The 15,215-nt window shown below is 63.9% G+C and overlaps 4 protein-coding genes across 9 annotated transcripts; 2 read left to right on the forward strand and 2 right to left on the reverse strand.

Moving 5' to 3' along the window:
• Positions 1-7: 7 nt before the first annotated feature.
• CAMK1 (calcium/calmodulin dependent protein kinase I) lies at positions 8-4,074 on the reverse strand. Of its 4 annotated transcripts, XM_054076479.1 has the most exons (12): positions 3,995-4,074; positions 3,026-3,139; positions 2,125-2,256; positions 1,823-1,897; positions 1,617-1,755; positions 1,400-1,526; positions 1,230-1,305; positions 1,022-1,134; positions 831-909; positions 644-731; positions 420-546; positions 18-342 (listed from the first exon to the last, which is right to left on the reverse strand). In XM_054076479.1, exons 2-12 carry the CDS (start codon positions 3,109-3,111, stop codon positions 287-289), a joined length of 1,098 nt encoding a protein of 365 aa, XP_053932454.1. In that variant the 5' UTR covers positions 3,112-3,139; positions 3,995-4,074; the 3' UTR covers positions 18-286. The 4 variants fall into 4 exon arrangements, with proteins under 4 accessions (XP_053932452.1, XP_053932450.1, XP_053932451.1 ...); XM_054076477.1 differs by having other exon boundaries at positions 8-342; positions 450-546; positions 2,125-3,139; positions 3,995-4,021; XM_054076475.1 differs by having other exon boundaries at positions 9-342; positions 2,125-3,139; positions 3,995-4,021.
• Positions 4,075-5,228: 1,154 nt separating this feature from the next.
• Positions 5,229-8,489, reverse strand: TADA3 (transcriptional adaptor 3). Its single transcript, XM_054076829.1, has 8 exons — positions 7,755-8,489; positions 7,380-7,630; positions 7,132-7,237; positions 6,820-6,961; positions 6,557-6,660; positions 6,332-6,441; positions 6,012-6,197; positions 5,229-5,940 (listed from the first exon to the last, which is right to left on the reverse strand). Exons 1-8 carry the CDS (start codon positions 7,959-7,961, stop codon positions 5,748-5,750), a joined length of 1,299 nt encoding a protein of 432 aa, XP_053932804.1. The 5' UTR covers positions 7,962-8,489; the 3' UTR covers positions 5,229-5,747.
• Positions 8,490-8,732: 243 nt separating this feature from the next.
• On the forward strand, positions 8,733-10,679 carry ARPC4 (actin related protein 2/3 complex subunit 4). Its single transcript, XM_054076833.1, has 6 exons — positions 8,733-8,893; positions 9,042-9,160; positions 9,524-9,635; positions 9,716-9,811; positions 9,950-10,120; positions 10,456-10,679. Exons 1-6 carry the CDS (start codon positions 8,891-8,893, stop codon positions 10,459-10,461), a joined length of 507 nt encoding a protein of 168 aa, XP_053932808.1. The 5' UTR covers positions 8,733-8,890; the 3' UTR covers positions 10,462-10,679.
• Positions 10,680-10,969: 290 nt separating this feature from the next.
• TTLL3 (tubulin tyrosine ligase like 3) lies at positions 10,970-15,177 on the forward strand. Of its 3 annotated transcripts, none has more exons than XM_054076827.1 (10): positions 10,970-11,578; positions 11,666-11,989; positions 12,137-12,265; positions 12,357-12,471; positions 12,587-12,694; positions 12,942-13,110; positions 13,181-13,329; positions 13,419-13,665; positions 13,744-14,179; positions 14,255-15,177. In XM_054076827.1, the coding sequence occupies exons 1-10, from the start codon at positions 11,336-11,338 to the stop codon at positions 14,972-14,974; spliced, it is 2,640 nt and encodes an 879-aa protein (XP_053932802.1). In that variant the 5' UTR covers positions 10,970-11,335; the 3' UTR covers positions 14,975-15,177. The 3 variants fall into 3 exon arrangements, with proteins under 3 accessions (XP_053932802.1, XP_053932803.1, XP_053932801.1); XM_054076828.1 differs by having other exon boundaries at positions 10,970-11,402; positions 11,484-11,578; positions 13,744-15,177; XM_054076826.1 differs by having other exon boundaries at positions 13,744-15,177.
• The last annotated feature ends 38 nt before the right edge of the window (positions 15,178-15,215 follow it).

Below are 15,215 nucleotides of genomic sequence, written 5' to 3' on the forward strand. Positions count from 1 at the left end.
TGAACATGCTGGAGGAGTGGGTAGTGCCGGAGAGGGTGTGGGAGGTGTGGAAGGGGGCCCTGGATGCAGCCCCGAGCTGGGGGGGTCCTGGGGGCTGCCACTGCCCTGATGCAGAGCTCTGCTGCGAGCCTGCAGCGGGGGGCAGCCCCACATTCCCAGGGCGAGCAGGGCAGGATGCCCCTCAACCCATCCCTCCCTGCTCCCACACAGGGCCCCTGCCCCTCCTTGTGCCCACAGCGGGGCTGGACCCCTTCACCCCCCACGATGTGGTTGTGTGGGGCTGCGCTCAGTCTGGCGAGAGGCGCTGAGCTCTGCTCATGGGCAGGCGCCCACAGTCCGACCCTGTGGGGAGGAGCAGGATGAGAGCCTGGCAGCAGGCCGAAGGGCTGCAGGATCAGAAGGGGGGTGGCAGGGCTCACCATTGCTGGTGCCCCCCGCTAGCCGCTCGCCTGGGCTGGTGGGAGTTGTCTGTCCTGGGACCTCCTGGCTGGTTCCCAACTGCAGCTTCCGCATGTGTCTCACCACCGCCGTGGCGTTGAAGGCTTGCTGCCAACCCCACAGCGTCCGTTACTTGGCACAGAGTGGCTGGGGGTGGCCTGAAGCCCCCAACACTCCCCTCATCCCCCTGACACCCTGCGCTCACCTTCCACTTGCTCTTCGCAAAGTTCTTCTTGATCTGCTCGCTCACCGACTGGTGGATGTTTTTGTCCAGGGCCGTGTCCCCCGCGATCCTGGAGTGAGAGGGGAGGTCAGCACAGCTCTCCTCTGCCCCATGGCTGCTGTGGGGTGAGCCGAGGAGTGAAGGGGGATGGCAGCAGGTCCCTCCTTACCAGGGATGCTGCAGGGCTTGCTCACATGTGAAGCGCTTGCAAGGGTCCTTCTCCATCAGGTGCTGGATGAAGTCCTTGGCTGAGACAGAGGGTGGAGCAGCCATGAGTGCTTGTGTCCACCACCCCCAACCCCGCTACTTCAACACCATGCTGGCATCCCAGCCCCCACCGCCCTGGTGGTCCCGGCTCACCTGAGTCTGAGATGTCATCCCAGTAGGGTGAATCAAACTCATACTCAGCCCGCAGGATCTGCTCGAAGAGCTTAGCGTCATTCTCGTCGTAGAAAGGGGGGTAACCACAGAGCCTGGGGGGTGACAGCGAGGGGGACACTGGCCCTGTGTGGCTCCCAGGAGCCGGGTCCCTACGGAGGGGAGCGAGGCGGGAAGGAAGTGTACGTACAGGATGTAAGCGATGACCCCGATGGACCAGCAATCCACAGCCTTGCTGTAGGGCTTCTGCGCCAGCACCTCGGGGGCTGGGGGGGACGGCAGGGGTGAGGGGGGACCCCAGCCCCAGGGGTTACCCTAATCCCGCACCTTGGGTGGTGGCATCCCACAGCAGGTGCTCACCCACATAGCCGGGAGTGCCACAGGCTGTGGACATGACGCTGCCGCAGCCCTCAATCTTTGACAGCCCGAAGTCGCTGATCATGATCTTAGAGTCCTCATCCAGGCTGTAATAAAGCAGGTTCTCGGGCTGCGGGGAGCAGGGGGGGTAAGGGAAGGGGGATGCCAAGGTCCCCTCCCTGCCACCGCAACAAGGATGCCAGGTATGTGTGTTCCCCACCTTCAGGTCACGGTGGACAATGCCCATGTCATGCAGGTACTTGACAGCATCGAGGATCTGCCGAATTAGGGCGCTGGCATCCCGCTCGGTGTAGAAGCCCTTCTCCACGATGCGGTCAAAGAGTTCCCCCCCGGAGACCCTGCCGGATGGGCACCGCTGGTCAGCACAGCCCCCCGATGTCCCCTCAGGCCCCCCACGTCACTCACAGCTGCATGATGAGGTAGAGGTGGGTGCCGCTCTCATAGATGTCATCCAAGGCCACGATGTTGGGGTGCTTGATCCTGGGGGGGGAGGAGGTGCGGGGGCGGTGAGGAGGCTCTCGGCTGCCCCCACCCCAGCCCCCACCACACAGGGAGCAGCCGGGCTCAGCCCTGTGGGGCATCACGCGCCGTTGGCTATTTTGGGCGCTGCCGATAACACCGGGCAATGGGTGCTGGCAGTGGGGAGCCATGCTGGGTGCTGGGGGGGCAGAGTGGGACCCCCACCCTGGCTCTGGGACAGCCCCTACTTGTGGAGGACGGCGATCTCATTCTCGATGCTGGTCTCCTTCCCCTCCAGCGCCTTCTTGGTGATGCACTTGATGGCCACCAGCTTCCGCGTCGCCTTCTCCTCCGCAAGAACCACCTCGGAGAAGGCCCCCCTGCGAGGGCGAGGGGTGAGCGGGCAGGGGGTGCTGCTGGCCGCAGCCGCGCTGCCGTGCCACGATTGCCATGGCGACAGGCAGAAAGTCCAGCTATTTATAGGAGAAAAGCCAGCAGGAGCCGCCCGCTGGGATGGCCAGACATAGGCCCTGCTGGGATGGGGTGCCCAGCACCTCCCAGCGTGGCTGCACCATCCCCTTATCAGGCAGGGAACACTGCGGTGCTGCCGGCAGCCGCGGATGAGCCATGCTGCGCACAAGGCCCCAGGTTGGTTTTGACACCACCCAGGGCTCACGGTGCCACCCTGCCCGGCTCTGCAGGAGCCACCCAAAGCCGAGGTGCCCGGCAGGAGCCAGTGCCGCCCAGGTGGGACAGGTGGCGGGCAGCGCATTCACGCCTCACTGGGGCCTAAGCCTTGCCGTAATTAACACGCTAATCCAGCCTAAGAGCTTATGGCGCTCCAGGCACTGTCGGGCACCCCTCTGCCAGCCGCGGGACCACCGTCAGGCACCTTTGGCTCAGCAGCTGGCCAGGGTTGGTTGCACGGGGAATCGGCCAGCACTCGGGCGAGGTGGCAGGCAGCACCACAAAGCCGTGCCAATACCCAGAGTGCATTCCCGCGTGTGCCAGCCCGGCATTGGCTCCTGCCTTGGGCCAATATTTGAGTTGGCGTGGTTCCACATGGCGGGTTTGGCAAAGCTGGAGGGGCCAAATCCAGCACCGTGAGTGGGTTGTCACTAGTGTGTCCCCCACCAGGCTGTGACTCACGTGCCCAGGACCTCTCGGAAATCATAGATGCGCCGAATGTCCTCGGTCCTTTTCTTCCAGCTGGGCCCATCCTGCCCCAGCGGCATGGTGCCCCGTGGGGGCACCCACTCCCACCTGTGACAGGAGTGGGGGACAGGGCATCAGCGTGTGCTGTGGGGGCAGTGGGGTACCGAGCTGGATGGTTGTCACCACAGGTTGACAGGAACAAATTCTGTGCTTGCTCTGTGCTCTTCAAGCACCCCTCCCAGGCAGGAGTCCTTATGTGGGGCGCCCCATAGGGAACATGCACTGGCCTCCTCAGGTTGCCTGCTCGCCCCACAACCACCCCATGGTGTGTCTGTGCCAATGACCCACTCGTGTCCACCCAAAGGATCCATGCATGTCCACAAGGGACCTGCTTGTGTCCACCCAAGGGACCCATGCTTGTCTAGAGAAGGGACCCATGTGTGTCCATGCAAAGGACCCACTCGTGTCCATCCAAGGGACCCACTCGTGTCTACCCAAGGGACCCATGCGTGTTCACAAGGGACCTGGTTGTGTTTACACAGGCATCCACGAGTGTCCATGCAGGGGGACCCACACGTGCCCACCCAAGGGATCCATGCGTGTCTACAGGAGGGATCTTCTTGTGCCTATGTAGGGATGCACGAGTGTCCTCCCAAGGGACCCACTTGTGTCCATGCAAGGGACCTGCTCGTGTCCTCCCAAAGGACCCCCTCCTGTCCTCCCAAGGGACCCCCTCGTGCCCCTGCAGGGGTCCCTCCCTGCCTCCCGCAGCGGTGGGTCCCGGCAGCCCCGCTCGGATCCCCGCACACGCGTGGGTGCGGGCGGTTCCCCCCCCACACCCCACGCCCCGTGGCTGCCGCTCGCGTGTCAGCGCGCTCCGCCGCACCGGAGGCCCAATCCCCCGCGTCCCGGGCGGCGGCCCCGCCCCGCGGGCTCGGTGCCCGCCCCCCCCCGCCCCGTTACCGGCGGCGCTCGGCGGCCCCGGCCCCGCGCGAGGCAGCGGCCGCTCCTCCCGGCGCCGCGGGCTGCGTGACGTCAGCGGGGGCGGGGCTAGCGGGGGCGGGAGGCGCGCGGCGGAGGGGGGAGCGAGGGGGGGCCAGGGTAGAGACCCGGGGGGGCCTCGGGGGGGCGGGAGGGGGGCCTGGGGTAGAGACAAGTCCATCCCTTGGGTGGGCGTGAGCGTGTCCCTTGCACGGGAATAGGCGGGTCCCTCGGGTAGAGACAAATGGGTCCCTTGGGGGAGCAGGAGTGTGCCCCTTGTGTAGACAGCATGGGTCCCTTGGGTGGACACGAGCAGGTCCCTTAGGCAGACATGGGTGAGTCCCTTGCATAGACACATTGGTCGCTTGGGTGGACAGGAGAGGGTCCCTTGAGCATCATAGAATCACCACCACCAGGTTGGAAAGGATCCACTGGATCATCAAGTCCAACCGAGTAGAGACAAGTGGGTCCTTTGGGTGGACAGGAGGGTGTCCCTTGTGTAGGCACAAGCGGGTTCCTTGCATAGACCCAAGTGGGTATATTGGTTAGACACACATGGGTTCCTTGGGTGGACACAAGTGGGTCCCTTGAGTAGACAGGAGCAGGTCTCTTGGATGGACCTGAGTGGGTCCTTTGTGCAGACTCCAGCAGGTCCCTTGTGTAGACACGTGTGGATCCCTTGGGTAAAAAAGGAGAGGGTCCCTTGCATAGGCATAAGCAGGTCCCTCCGTGTGGATACAAGTGCATCCCCTGGGTAGACACAAACAGGTCCCTTGTGGACACAAGTGGGTCCCTTATGTAGACACAGCAGGTCTCCATGGACATAAGGGGGTTCCTTGCGCAGACAAGAGTGGGTCTCTTCGGTGGACATGAGCAAGTCCCAGTGCATAAGCACAAGCAGATCATTTGTGTAGACCAAAGTGGGTCCCTTGTGGACACAAGCACAAACGTGCGTGGGTTCCTTGGGTGGACAGAAGATGGTCCTTTGCACAGCCGCGCATGGGTCCCCTGTGCAGACAGGAGCAGGTCCCTTGCGTAGATACAAGCAGAGCATTCCCACACTGGGCTACACAACAGCCTCAGCCCCGGCTCCTCCAAACCGCCCCAGACCAGGGCCAACCCCGCTCCCCCCACCCCGACTGCGCCCAGCAGCGGCAGGACCCACCCTGCCCCCTTCACCCCACAGCATCCCCAAGGTCACTGCACCACCTCCTGCACCGGGCCCCCTTTATTGCCCACACACAGACGCAAAAACCACCCGTACACGCAGAGCCCAGCTGCCCCCTGCTGTCTGCCCACCCCCTCCGACCCTCAGACTCTCCCTGGGGGCCAGGTTCATCCCCCCCGGGGGCATGGGGAGGGACAGGGGCCATGGGAGCCGCTCTGAAGCGGTCACCACATCTGCCCCAGCACTGGCCCGACTGTCACCCTCCCAGAGTAACGGAAGGAGCAGAAAACACTGGCTGGGGGGCTGTTCATAGAAGGGACCCCCAGGCCTCCCTGGGGTCCCCAGCTCGGGTAGGGTGACAGCCCCACACAGGGAGGAGACAGCAGCCAGGAGCTATCACCCACACGGAGAGGGTGAGCAGGCGCTGGGCATGCGGGGGCTGTGCCCCCTCCGTCCCACGCTGGCTGGGCAAACGTAGGCATCGTGCCAGCACCCTGTGGGTGACAGGGCCACAGCCAGCACCCCTGGCTGCCCAGGTCCATGGCAGAGGGGGGGTCTTGGCCCTCACTATCCATCCAGCAGTTTGAGGATGCTCTCCCGTTCCTTCAGGGTCTTCCAAGCCTGGTCCTTCTCCTTCTTAGTGGGTGTGCGCTTCTTCTGCCGGGCAGCCATGATCTTGCGGAAGGCATCCATCACCTCGTTGTCAGCCATGCGGACACGCTGCCGCAGTTCCTGCCGATGCAGCTCCTCCTTGGCCAGCCTAAGGGGAACACAGGGGTGTCAGATCCTGCCGTCTGCCCCCTGCCCGCGCCTGTCCCTGTTGGTGCTCACCGCAGCAGCTCGTGCTTCTTGGCTCGGTTGTGCGCGCTGAGGGCCTTCAGCTCCGCCTGCCTCTTGCGCAGTTCGGCCAGCACCTCGTCCTCCGAGTCCTCGGCCGGCCGGTCCTCTGATTCCAGCAGACCCTGGGCCACCAGCTCCTCCTTGATCCGCCCCTCCAGTGACTTGGTGTGGGGAACACTGCCAGGGCAGAGAGTGGCTGCTGCCCACCACACCCCCTTTGCTCCCCACGAATTGCCAGGGCAGGAAAGCCACCAGCATGTTTGGTGTCCCTGTGGGCAGCACTGAGTCACGGGGTCACCTCAGTTGCTCACCTGAAGGGCTTGTTCTGGCTGCGGGGAGACGTGCCAGCGCCATCAGCTCCTGAGTCCTTGCTGGCGATCTCTGGGATGGGGGAGTCCTCAACAGGAGAGATGATGTTCTCCTAGTGCCAGGAGGACAACGGAAGGGTCACTGCGCTGGGCTGTGGTGGTGCTGCACCATGGAGCCTGGCCACGGCACAGACCTACAGATCTAGGAATGGCTCCGAGCCCTCTCACCTCCACAAGGGCCTGCAGGAGACGCTGCGTCAGGGGACCAAAAGGACACCCGTCCTCCGGCTGCTCATGCTGTGCCTCTGACTTCTTCAGCAGGGCATCGACGTCTGGGAGGAAGCAGGAAGGGGAAACACCAACCATAAAAAGTCAGAGATGAGGAGTGGGTTAGGGCAGCCTCCACCCTGGGGTCATGGGGCTGGACTCAGTGTCACTGGGTGCCAGTGCTTGCAGCCCCTTTGGGGAAAAGCAGGTGGGGACAGGGGCACCTTTAGTGTCCAGTTCGGTCAGTGGCCCTAGGACACCTTTCTTCTTGTCAGCAGCAGCTGCTGCCCGGGCTCCGTCCTTCTGCTCCTCCAGCAGGTCCTCCTGGGCCCAGCGCTGGGAGTAGTGCTTCCCCAAGGGTGGGATCTGCGATAACGCGGCTCAGCACGGCTCCCAGAGCCCTCTGCTTTGCCTCCCATCCAGTGCCATGGCATCATACCCAGGCAGGAATGCTTGCTGTGAGGCACAGGAGGAGCAGCCAAAGGCCAGAAGGGAATGCGGAGGGGGGTTAGGGGATGGGGTCAGGAGTTTTTCACCTTGTAGTGCTCAGCCTCATCCTCTGGTGGCTTGAGCAGCTCCTCCAGGACTCTGACCTCTTCGTTGGTGAGATCGGCACAGTATGGCTCCACCGATGCCCAGAACCTGTGAGGATGGATGAATTGTGAGGGATCCCCCCGAGGCACTTCTTCCCTCAGGCTGGAGGCAGCCCTCACACCGGCTGCCAAAAGGAAGGAGATAGATGGAAGGAGACAGATGATCGCAACACCCCACAACACCCACACACCTGTTTGGAGCATCGTTTTTGGGAATGCGGGGCACATCAATAGGATCATCCTGAAACTCATATTCCTGGATCTTGGGCTGCAGGTTCTTGGACTTGGGCCGGCCAGGGCCAGGCCCAGTCCCATGGCCCCCTTTGCCCTCCAGCTTCTGCTTCTTAGGCTTCCCATGCTTGACAGAGGTGCCCACATCATGGTCCTTGCTCAGCTTCAGAAACCGCCGGTCGCCCTTCTTGTCCTGCCAGTCTGTCAGGATCTGGAAGAGAGCGATGATGCCTCGTTGGGTCCTGCACCCAGCGCTGGGTAAGGACGAACCAGAGGCAGCCCCTTCATTCGAAGGAGCGGGACAGAGAGCTGTCCTATGGCTGCAGTCCCAGCACCTGGGTCTCGGCCTCCAAGACGCGGAGGCGGCGGCTGGCAGAGGAAAGCAGCGTCTCCAGCTCCAGCTGCAACGTGTCCAGTTCCTCGATGCCGATGCCATCGTCCTCCGAGCGGGCCAGCACAGCCGTGTACCGGGGGCACACCTTTATGTGGTCCACTGACTTGAAGTCATGGAACTGCAGCGGGCAGTCCTTCAGCTCGCTCATGGTGTCAAGGACCAGGGAGACAATACAGGGCACAGGGGGGCTAAGGAGGAACCAAGGAAGGTATGGGAGGGGCTATGGGGGAACCGAGGAGGGTACGGGGAGTACGGGGGAAGTGGGGGGCTATGGGGAAACCAAGGACAGGAGATGCTGAGAGGATAAGGTGGTATCTACAGGGAACTGGGGAGGCTATGGGGGAATGGCGGGGAGCATAGGGGGCTATGGAGGAACCGAGGACAGGGGAAGCTGAGAGGGTAAGGAAGTGGAACCGGGGTCCACAGGGAACAGGGAGGGCAGTAGGAATACGGTGGGAGGCACGGAGTGCTACGGGGGTAACAGGAGGCTATGGGGAACCGAGGGGCAGCTGAGGGCGGGAGGGAGCGGAGCCGGGGATACCGGGCACCGGGGGGAACCCGGGGAAAGGGCAGATCACCGGGGCGCGGAGAGAAGCGGCGCGGAGAGGGACAGCGCTGGAAACCACACCGGGGCGGCGTGAGCCCCGGGGCGGGGCCAGACCCGCTCGCCGCTTCCGGCCCCGCGCTCCGCTTCCGGCCCCGCCCAGCGCTCCCATTGGCCCGGCCGCACCCAGCACCCGCCGCTCATTGGCTGCGCGCGCCCTCCATCTCCCTGCCCTAATATGGAAGCTATGACAGGACCGTACCAAGCACGGTCGGGCTCGGAGGGGGACTCCGGGCGGGATCCCGCCACCACCGCCTGCTGTCGGCGCCGCCGCCGCTTCCCAGAGCCGCAACCGCTCTCTGACGCTGTGATATCCCCAATTCGGGACGGAGAGAGGCCGCTCCGCCGCCGCTTGGGCCGTGAACAAAGAGTGGGTCCTCCCGCCGCCCCCCTCCCGGCGCAGTGGGAGATCCCACCCATCACGGAACGGAGGACCGGCCACTTCCGCCTGCCGGGACCGGAGCGCAGCCACCATGGTGGGGCGGGCGGCGGCGGGACCGGGGAGCGGTGGGGCCGGGGCCGGGAGCCGGGGCCGGGGAAGGTGGCGGCAGGGGAGGGCGGCGGGGTCTGGCGGCGCCCGGTTGCGGGGCTTGCGAGCTCTGACGGCGCCCGGTGTTCCCGCAGACCGCCACTCTGCGCCCGTACCTGAACGCGGTGCGCGCTACGCTGCAGGCCGCGCTGTGCCTTGAGAACTTCTCCTCGCAGGTGGTGGAGCGGCACAACAAGCCTGAGGTGGAAGTCAGGTACGGTGGGGGCGCACCGGTGGAGCCCTGCTCTGCCCCCCGGTACAGCAGCTACCCGATAGCGCCGCTGCTCAGCGCTGGAGGGAGGGCGCTGTGCGGGTGGCACAGCTCCACTCCCACCGGCTGCCGACCCTCAGTCGGTCGCAGGGCTGGGACCAACGGGGAGCTGAGGAGTGCCGGGAGGAGGGGGAACAGGCTTGGGGCTGAAGGAGGATCCTCCTTGGCGACGCACGCCTCCAGGAGGCAGAAAGCATCACGTAGCAGCATGAAGCAAAATCTCTGTGGTCGCTGTGGCTCTCCACCCCTATTTCTGACCAGTAAATACTTCCTTCTGAGTCAGCCCTGCTCTTCTTTTGCTCGTAGGAGCAGCAAGGAGCTGCTGTTGCAGCCGGTGATCATCAGCAGAAATGAGAAGGAGAAGGTCCTCATCGAGGGCTCCATTAACTCAGTGCGTGTCAGCATTGCAGTAAAACAGGTGAGGAGCAGGGTACGGGCTGCGGATCGGCAGCTCCTGCCTGGCATGAGGGAAGCCTCACTTCTCTTTCTGCTCCCCAGGCCGATGAGATCGAGAAGATCTTGTGCCACAAATTCATGCGCTTCATGATGATGAGAGCCGAAAACTTCTTCATCCTGCGCAGGAAGCCCGTGGAGGTGAGGTGACAGTGAGGGAGCAAAACAGCTCACGGCTCCATTCCTGACATCGGGGCGTCTCCAGTGCAGGACTGGGGTGTGAGGTTATGTGGTGAGTGGCCCGAGTGCTCACCTCCAGAGCACTTCTCTCTTCCTCAGGGCTACGACATCAGCTTCTTGATCACAAATTTCCACACGGAGCAGATGTACAAGCACAAGCTGGTGGACTTTGTCATCCACTTCATGGAGGAGATTGACAAGGAAATCAGCGAGATGAAGCTCTCTGTCAATGCTAGGGCCCGCATCGTGGCAGAGGAGTTCCTCAAGAATGTGAGGCTCTGAAACAGGAGGAGGCGGGTGCCTTGTTTGGGGAGCAGGGTGTGAGGCTCAAAGCCAGTGTAGTCCTTGTGCCCAGACTCCCTCTGCCCATCTGTGGGGATGGTGGTGACATTCCAGGGAAGGGATTTCTAGGAGTGCTTGTACTCCCTTTGCTTGTGCAGTGCTAGCTTTGGGTCCCCTCAGAGCATGCTTAGGGCAGGCAGCAGCCAGGGGGATGTGGCTGCTTTGGCAACAGCAAGGCAGTGTCCCCACTGAGAGGGAAACTGAGAACCAGAGGAGCACCCGCAGGCAGGGACTGACAGCTGCTTGTCTTCTCTTGCTTCCAGTTTTAGGCCGTGGCGCAGGACTCCGTGGCTCCCCGACGCTTGTGCCCGCCGGGCACCGTGCCTGCTCCCACTCCCGCCGTGAGTGGCTGGGCCTTGCCTGCCCCTCGCCGTGCCGGGCGGCCGTGCCGGGAGCAGCCGCCGCTTTGTGGCAGAGCGGCCCCGGTCGCTGCCGCTGTTGTGTCTCGTTTTTTAAACGGTCTCGTTTGCTGTAACCTCTGTCTCCTCCCTCCCGCCGCACCGGGGAACGGGGGGCGGGGCCTGAGGAACGGGGGCGGGGCCTGCCGGTGGCCAGGGCTGCCGGTGGCCGTGGCAACGGCAAACAGTGGGGGTGACCCCGACGGTGCGGGCAGAGTCAGGGGTGGGAAGGGACAGGGAAGCAGGTGGGGGATGTCTGGGGGTAGGGCAGGGTGTAAAGAGAGGCTGGAGGCACCAAGGGGGCTGAGGGGTGTCTGGGTGTGGGGCACGAGAGGGACATGGGGGCTGTGAGGCTGGGGGCAGCTGGAGGAAGGGGGGCACAAGGGGGCTGCACGTAAGTCACTGGGGCCCTGGTGTCCATTCCCCCTTCAGGGCAGTAGCTGGAGCCAGAGCTCTGTGTCTCAGCAGTGCTGGGGTTGAGGGTTGGACCCCCAGCTTGGTCCTCGGTGGGGCAAGGGAACAAGGGACCCGTTTGGCACCTCACAGAGTCACCCACAGCTCCCCTTGCCCTCAGGTTGCTGCAGGTAGATTCGCATTGTTGGGTACACGTCCCCCCAGCCAGGGGCAGCGCTCGGCTCTGGGGAGGGATGCTTCCAGAGCATGAGATGTTCCCGCTGTCCCCTGGCCTTTCAGGCTAGGGACGAGGGCACAGCAGAGCATCGTGGGTGGCACACCGGGCACTGGCATGAGGCTCGGCAGGTCGGTGAATGCTGTGGCGAGGACCACCGGCTTGGGCAGGCAGAGGCAGGCAGGTAGGCACCTTCTCCCACTCCGTGCCCGCCCTGCGGGGCTGGGGACATGGGGAGTGAGCTCAGCCAGGGCCATCCTCACAGGGCAGGCAGCACCCACCAACACTGCCCGCCACCGCCCCTCGCTTGACTCTGAGCGGCTCAAGAGGGCCCGGCTGTGCGTGGAGAGGGCCATCAAGGTGAGGAGCCCAATTTCACACCCCCATGTGCTGTGCACTTGCATTTATGGCTCAGGCTCAGAACTGAGGTCTTGGATCCCTCCCCAGGAGAAAAAGATCTTCACGGTGCAGGGTCCCTACCCCATCATCCGCAGCCTGCTGCGGGCCCGCGGCTGGGTGGAGAAGCAGCTCCCCAGAGAGGGCAGGGTGGGCAGCCGGCCAGAGCAGCATCATGGCAGCCAGGAGAAGCAGCTGGAGGAGGAGGAAGAGGAGAGAGGCAACGGTGTTGAGCAGGGAGAGGTTGTGCTGGATCCACAGCCTTCCCTGGGGACCTCGAAGCCCCTGTGCTCCCTATGGCTACCCGAGGAGGAGATGGAAGAGCAGGAGGAGGAACAACAGGATGAAGATCCTGATGGCTTCCACGACCTCATGGTTAGCTGAGAGGGCTAGGGCTGAGCTCTGCCACAGCCCTCAGCACCGTTCCCCTGGGGCACCCAGGCTGAGGGCACAGCCAGGGGCAGCGGGTGAGGGTGGGATGGGAGTGTGTGTGCACATCATCATGGTCCTCCCATCCCACAGTCCCACCTGGTGCGGGACCAGGTGCCATACTTCATCTGGACCAACCGCTGCAGTGCCTTCCACTGCCAGCTGCTGCACCGTGACCAGGTGATGAACCACTATGCCCGGGTGGCCGCCTTCACCACCAAGGTGGGAGACTGGAGCCCTTGGGGGGGGCATGGGGTTGACACACGATGGGGTAGGGCATGTCCAGTAGGGGCTGCCAATTTTCTCTGAACAGAACGGGCTGTGTCTTAGCCTGCAAAACCTGCCCTTGATTGACCAAGCTGACCCTGACACCTTCTTCCCCCGGTGCTACCGGCTCGGTGATGTGGATGACCAGAAAGCCTTCATCGGTGAGCTGGGGGCCGATGTGACACCCAGGGCCATTGCCCCTCTGTCCCCCCTGCGCTCCCAGTACCCCCCTGTGCCCTGCTTGGGACCGGGCAGGGACAATCCTCCCTCTTGCAGAGGATTTCCACCTGACAGCTGCTCGCAGCCTGCTCCAAGTGGCCCTGGAGAGGGCTGAGGATGTGCTGGTGGGGATGGAGCAACCCCAGAAACCAGACGAGGGAGCAGGTAATTGTGTGGAGCTGGGCTTGGGAGTAGGGGGACAGGGACTTTGGGGTCAGGAACACAACTAGGGGCTGAGCCTCTGCTTGAGACCGTGGCTTGGGACTCCCTTACCACCACCCCACCCTGTGGGTGCTCTGTCCATCCCTGTGTACCCAAAGCCACCCATCCCAGGGAAGGCTCTGTGCTGTGGCCCCGAGGGCGACACAGCAGGTCCCCAGGAACAATGTCCCTGACTCCATGCCATCCTCAGCGAGGCCAGGGTCCCCCCTGCACTCCCAGCTGCTGGAGGAGGCCCTGCAGATCTGTGAGCAGCATCTGGGCAGCCTGGTGCACCAAGACATCGACAGGGACCCCCCACTCCCACACATGACGGGCTCCAACTGGGACTGCTTCCTGCAGGACTACTACCGCGTGGTGCAGTGAGTGCTGAGCATGATTGTGGGGGCACCACGGTGGGACCAGCGCTGAGCCCCCTGTGTCCCCCCACAGCAAAGAGGCCAAGCTGATGGTGACTGGGGCACAGCGGGAGCGGTGCCAAGCCCTGCTGCAGCGCCTGGCAGAGCAGCTGTCCCAGATGGGCATGGAGGGCAACCACAATATCTGGATCCTCAAACCTGGTGCCAAATCGCGGGGCAGAGGTAAGGCCAGGGGAAGTGTGTGTGTGGGGTGGGGGTGGGGGCACCAGCTCCATGCCCAGGAAGGCTCCCAGCCTCACCGCATCCCCCAGGTATCGTCTGCACCGCGCGGCTGGAGGAGGTGCTGCAGCTGGTGGGGTGCTCTGGAACACCTTGGGTGCAGCTGGGTGAGTGGGTGGTGCAGAAGTATGTGGAGCGGCCGCTGCTCATCTTTGGCACCAAATTTGATCTCCGGCAATGGTTCCTGGTGACTGACTGGAACCCACTGACCGTCTGGTTCTACCGAGAGAGCTACGTGCGCTTCTGCTCCTGGCCCTTCTCCCTGTGCCACCTGGACCCGTGAGTGCCCCCACCCCAGTACTCTCCACCCCAGCACCCTGGCACCCCTCTGACTTGTCTGTGCTCCCCTTGTCCCAGTGCCCGGCATCTCTGCAATGTCTCCATCCAGAAGCAGTACAAGCCAGCACGGGGCTGGCACCCCCAGCTGCCCCCTGACCGGATCTGGTCCAGCCGTCAGCTCCAGGCATACCTGGCACAAATAGGGCGAGCAGATGCCTGGCAGCAGGTGATGGTGCCTGGCATGAAGGCAGCAGTGTTGGCCGCCCTGCGCAGTGCCCAGGACCTGGTGGAGGCCCGCAAGGGCAGCTTCGAGCTCTACGGGGCTGACTTTATCTTTGGGGAGGATTGCCAGCCCTGGCTGCTGGAGATCAACGCCAGCCCCACCATGGCCCCCTCCTCGGTGGTGACCAGACGTCTGTGTGCCAGTGTTCAGCAGGACACGCTGCGTGTGGTCATCGACCACAGGAATGACTCCAACTGCTCCACTGGCGCCTTTGAGCTCATCTACAAGGAGGTGGGCTGGGGCTCTGTGGGGCAGATGCTCCCCAGGCACCCCAAACCCTGTGCTCTCCACTATGTCCTCCTGCAGGTGGCCGTGCCCACGCCGCTGTACAGGGGGCTGAAGCTGATGGTGAAAGGCTGCTCCCTGACAAAGCCCCATCCGGCACAGCACCACTCTGGGGACAAGCCCCCCATCACTGCGTCCGCTGGCCCTCAGCGCCCCACATACCCCAAGCCTGGGAGCAGAGCCACCCAGGTCCCCCAGCCAGAAGTACTGCAGGAGGACCTGGCTGTTGTGGGGCAAAGGAGCCACCACTGCCGCACCAGCTCTGCCCCCCCAGCACAACTGCAGCCCCCACACTACTGTGCCAGGAGCCAGCGGCTCCTGCAGCTCAGCCACCCGCATGGGCAGCCCCAGCCAACTCTGCCCCAGCTCAATGTCAGTCACCCGCCCAGGATGCCTGTCCCGCCACCCAGGGGTGCCCCCAACCGCCCCGGGGGACCCAAGGGCTGTCCCCCCTCCTCCCATCCTTCTAGGGTGCTGCACCTCCCTGAGCTGGCACCCAGGGCTGGGACCCTACGCCCCTGCCTGTTGCAGCTGAGCCCTACTGCGAGGAGGCAAATCGTGGCACCCAGGAAGCTGCAGAAGAACCGCGACCTGGGAGGACACCCAGGAGGGCACAGCACACTGCCTGTCCTACCTGAGGCAACGCAGCAGCACCCAGCTCCCCTTGACCCCAGACGGGCCCCCGAGCTGCGTGGGGGCACCCAGCCCGCTCCCCTGAGGAGCTGCAAATCCCGGTTTTAACAGGAAGCCTGGCTCTGCCTCTTTGTGTGTAGTGGGTGCACGGAATGGGGGGGGGGGGCTGCAGGCAGGAGCGGGGGCCACCATGGCAGCTTCTTGGTTTGGGGCAGAAAGGGCGGGGAAAGATGCCTCCATTCCCGCCTGCCTGCAGCTGTGCCTGCCAGCCACGGCCCTGTACAGTGGTGACAACACTGCTGCCCTGGCACTGGGAATGAGGTTAGACACCAGGTTGGCAGCAGGGGTG

The sequence above is a fragment of the Cuculus canorus genome, chromosome 11, assembly GCF_017976375.1.
Source record: "Cuculus canorus isolate bCucCan1 chromosome 11, bCucCan1.pri, whole genome shotgun sequence".
Lineage (NCBI taxonomy): Eukaryota > Metazoa > Chordata > Aves > Cuculiformes > Cuculidae > Cuculus > Cuculus canorus.

Bases quoted from the DNA above. Each gene is read 5' to 3' on its own strand.
- CAMK1 (XM_054076475.1), bottom strand. From the start codon at position 2,648: ATGCGCTGCCCGCCACCTGTCCCACCTGGGCGGCACTGGCTCCTGCCG. The intron at 1,898-2,124 runs GTAGGGGCTGTC...CTCCCCCCCCAG, and splicing joins GAGATCGCCGTCCTCCACAA to GATCAAGCACCCCAACATCG. The intron at 1,527-1,616 runs GTGGGGAACACA...TGCTCCCCGCAG, and splicing joins TTGTCCACCGTGACCTGAAG to CCCGAGAACCTGCTTTATTA.
- ARPC4 (XM_054076833.1), top strand. The intron at 9,636-9,715 runs GTGAGGAGCAGG...TCTGCTCCCCAG, and splicing joins TCAGCATTGCAGTAAAACAG to GCCGATGAGATCGAGAAGAT. The intron at 9,812-9,949 runs GTGAGGTGACAG...TCTCTTCCTCAG, and splicing joins TGCGCAGGAAGCCCGTGGAG to GGCTACGACATCAGCTTCTT.
- TTLL3 (XM_054076826.1), top strand. From the start codon at position 11,336: ATGAGGCTCGGCAGGTCGGTGAATGCTGTGGCGAGGACCACCGGCTTG. The intron at 11,990-12,136 runs GTTAGCTGAGAG...CCCATCCCACAG, and splicing joins ATGGCTTCCACGACCTCATG to TCCCACCTGGTGCGGGACCA. The intron at 12,266-12,356 runs GTGGGAGACTGG...TTCTCTGAACAG, and splicing joins TGGCCGCCTTCACCACCAAG to AACGGGCTGTGTCTTAGCCT.
- TADA3 (XM_054076829.1), bottom strand. From the start codon at position 7,961: ATGAGCGAGCTGAAGGACTGCCCGCTGCAGTTCCATGACTTCAAGTCA. The intron at 6,962-7,131 runs GTGAAAAACTCC...GCGTTATCGCAG, and splicing joins ATGAGGCTGAGCACTACAAG to ATCCCACCCTTGGGGAAGCA. The intron at 6,661-6,819 runs GTGCCCCTGTCC...GCTTCCTCCCAG, and splicing joins GACCGAACTGGACACTAAAG to ACGTCGATGCCCTGCTGAAG.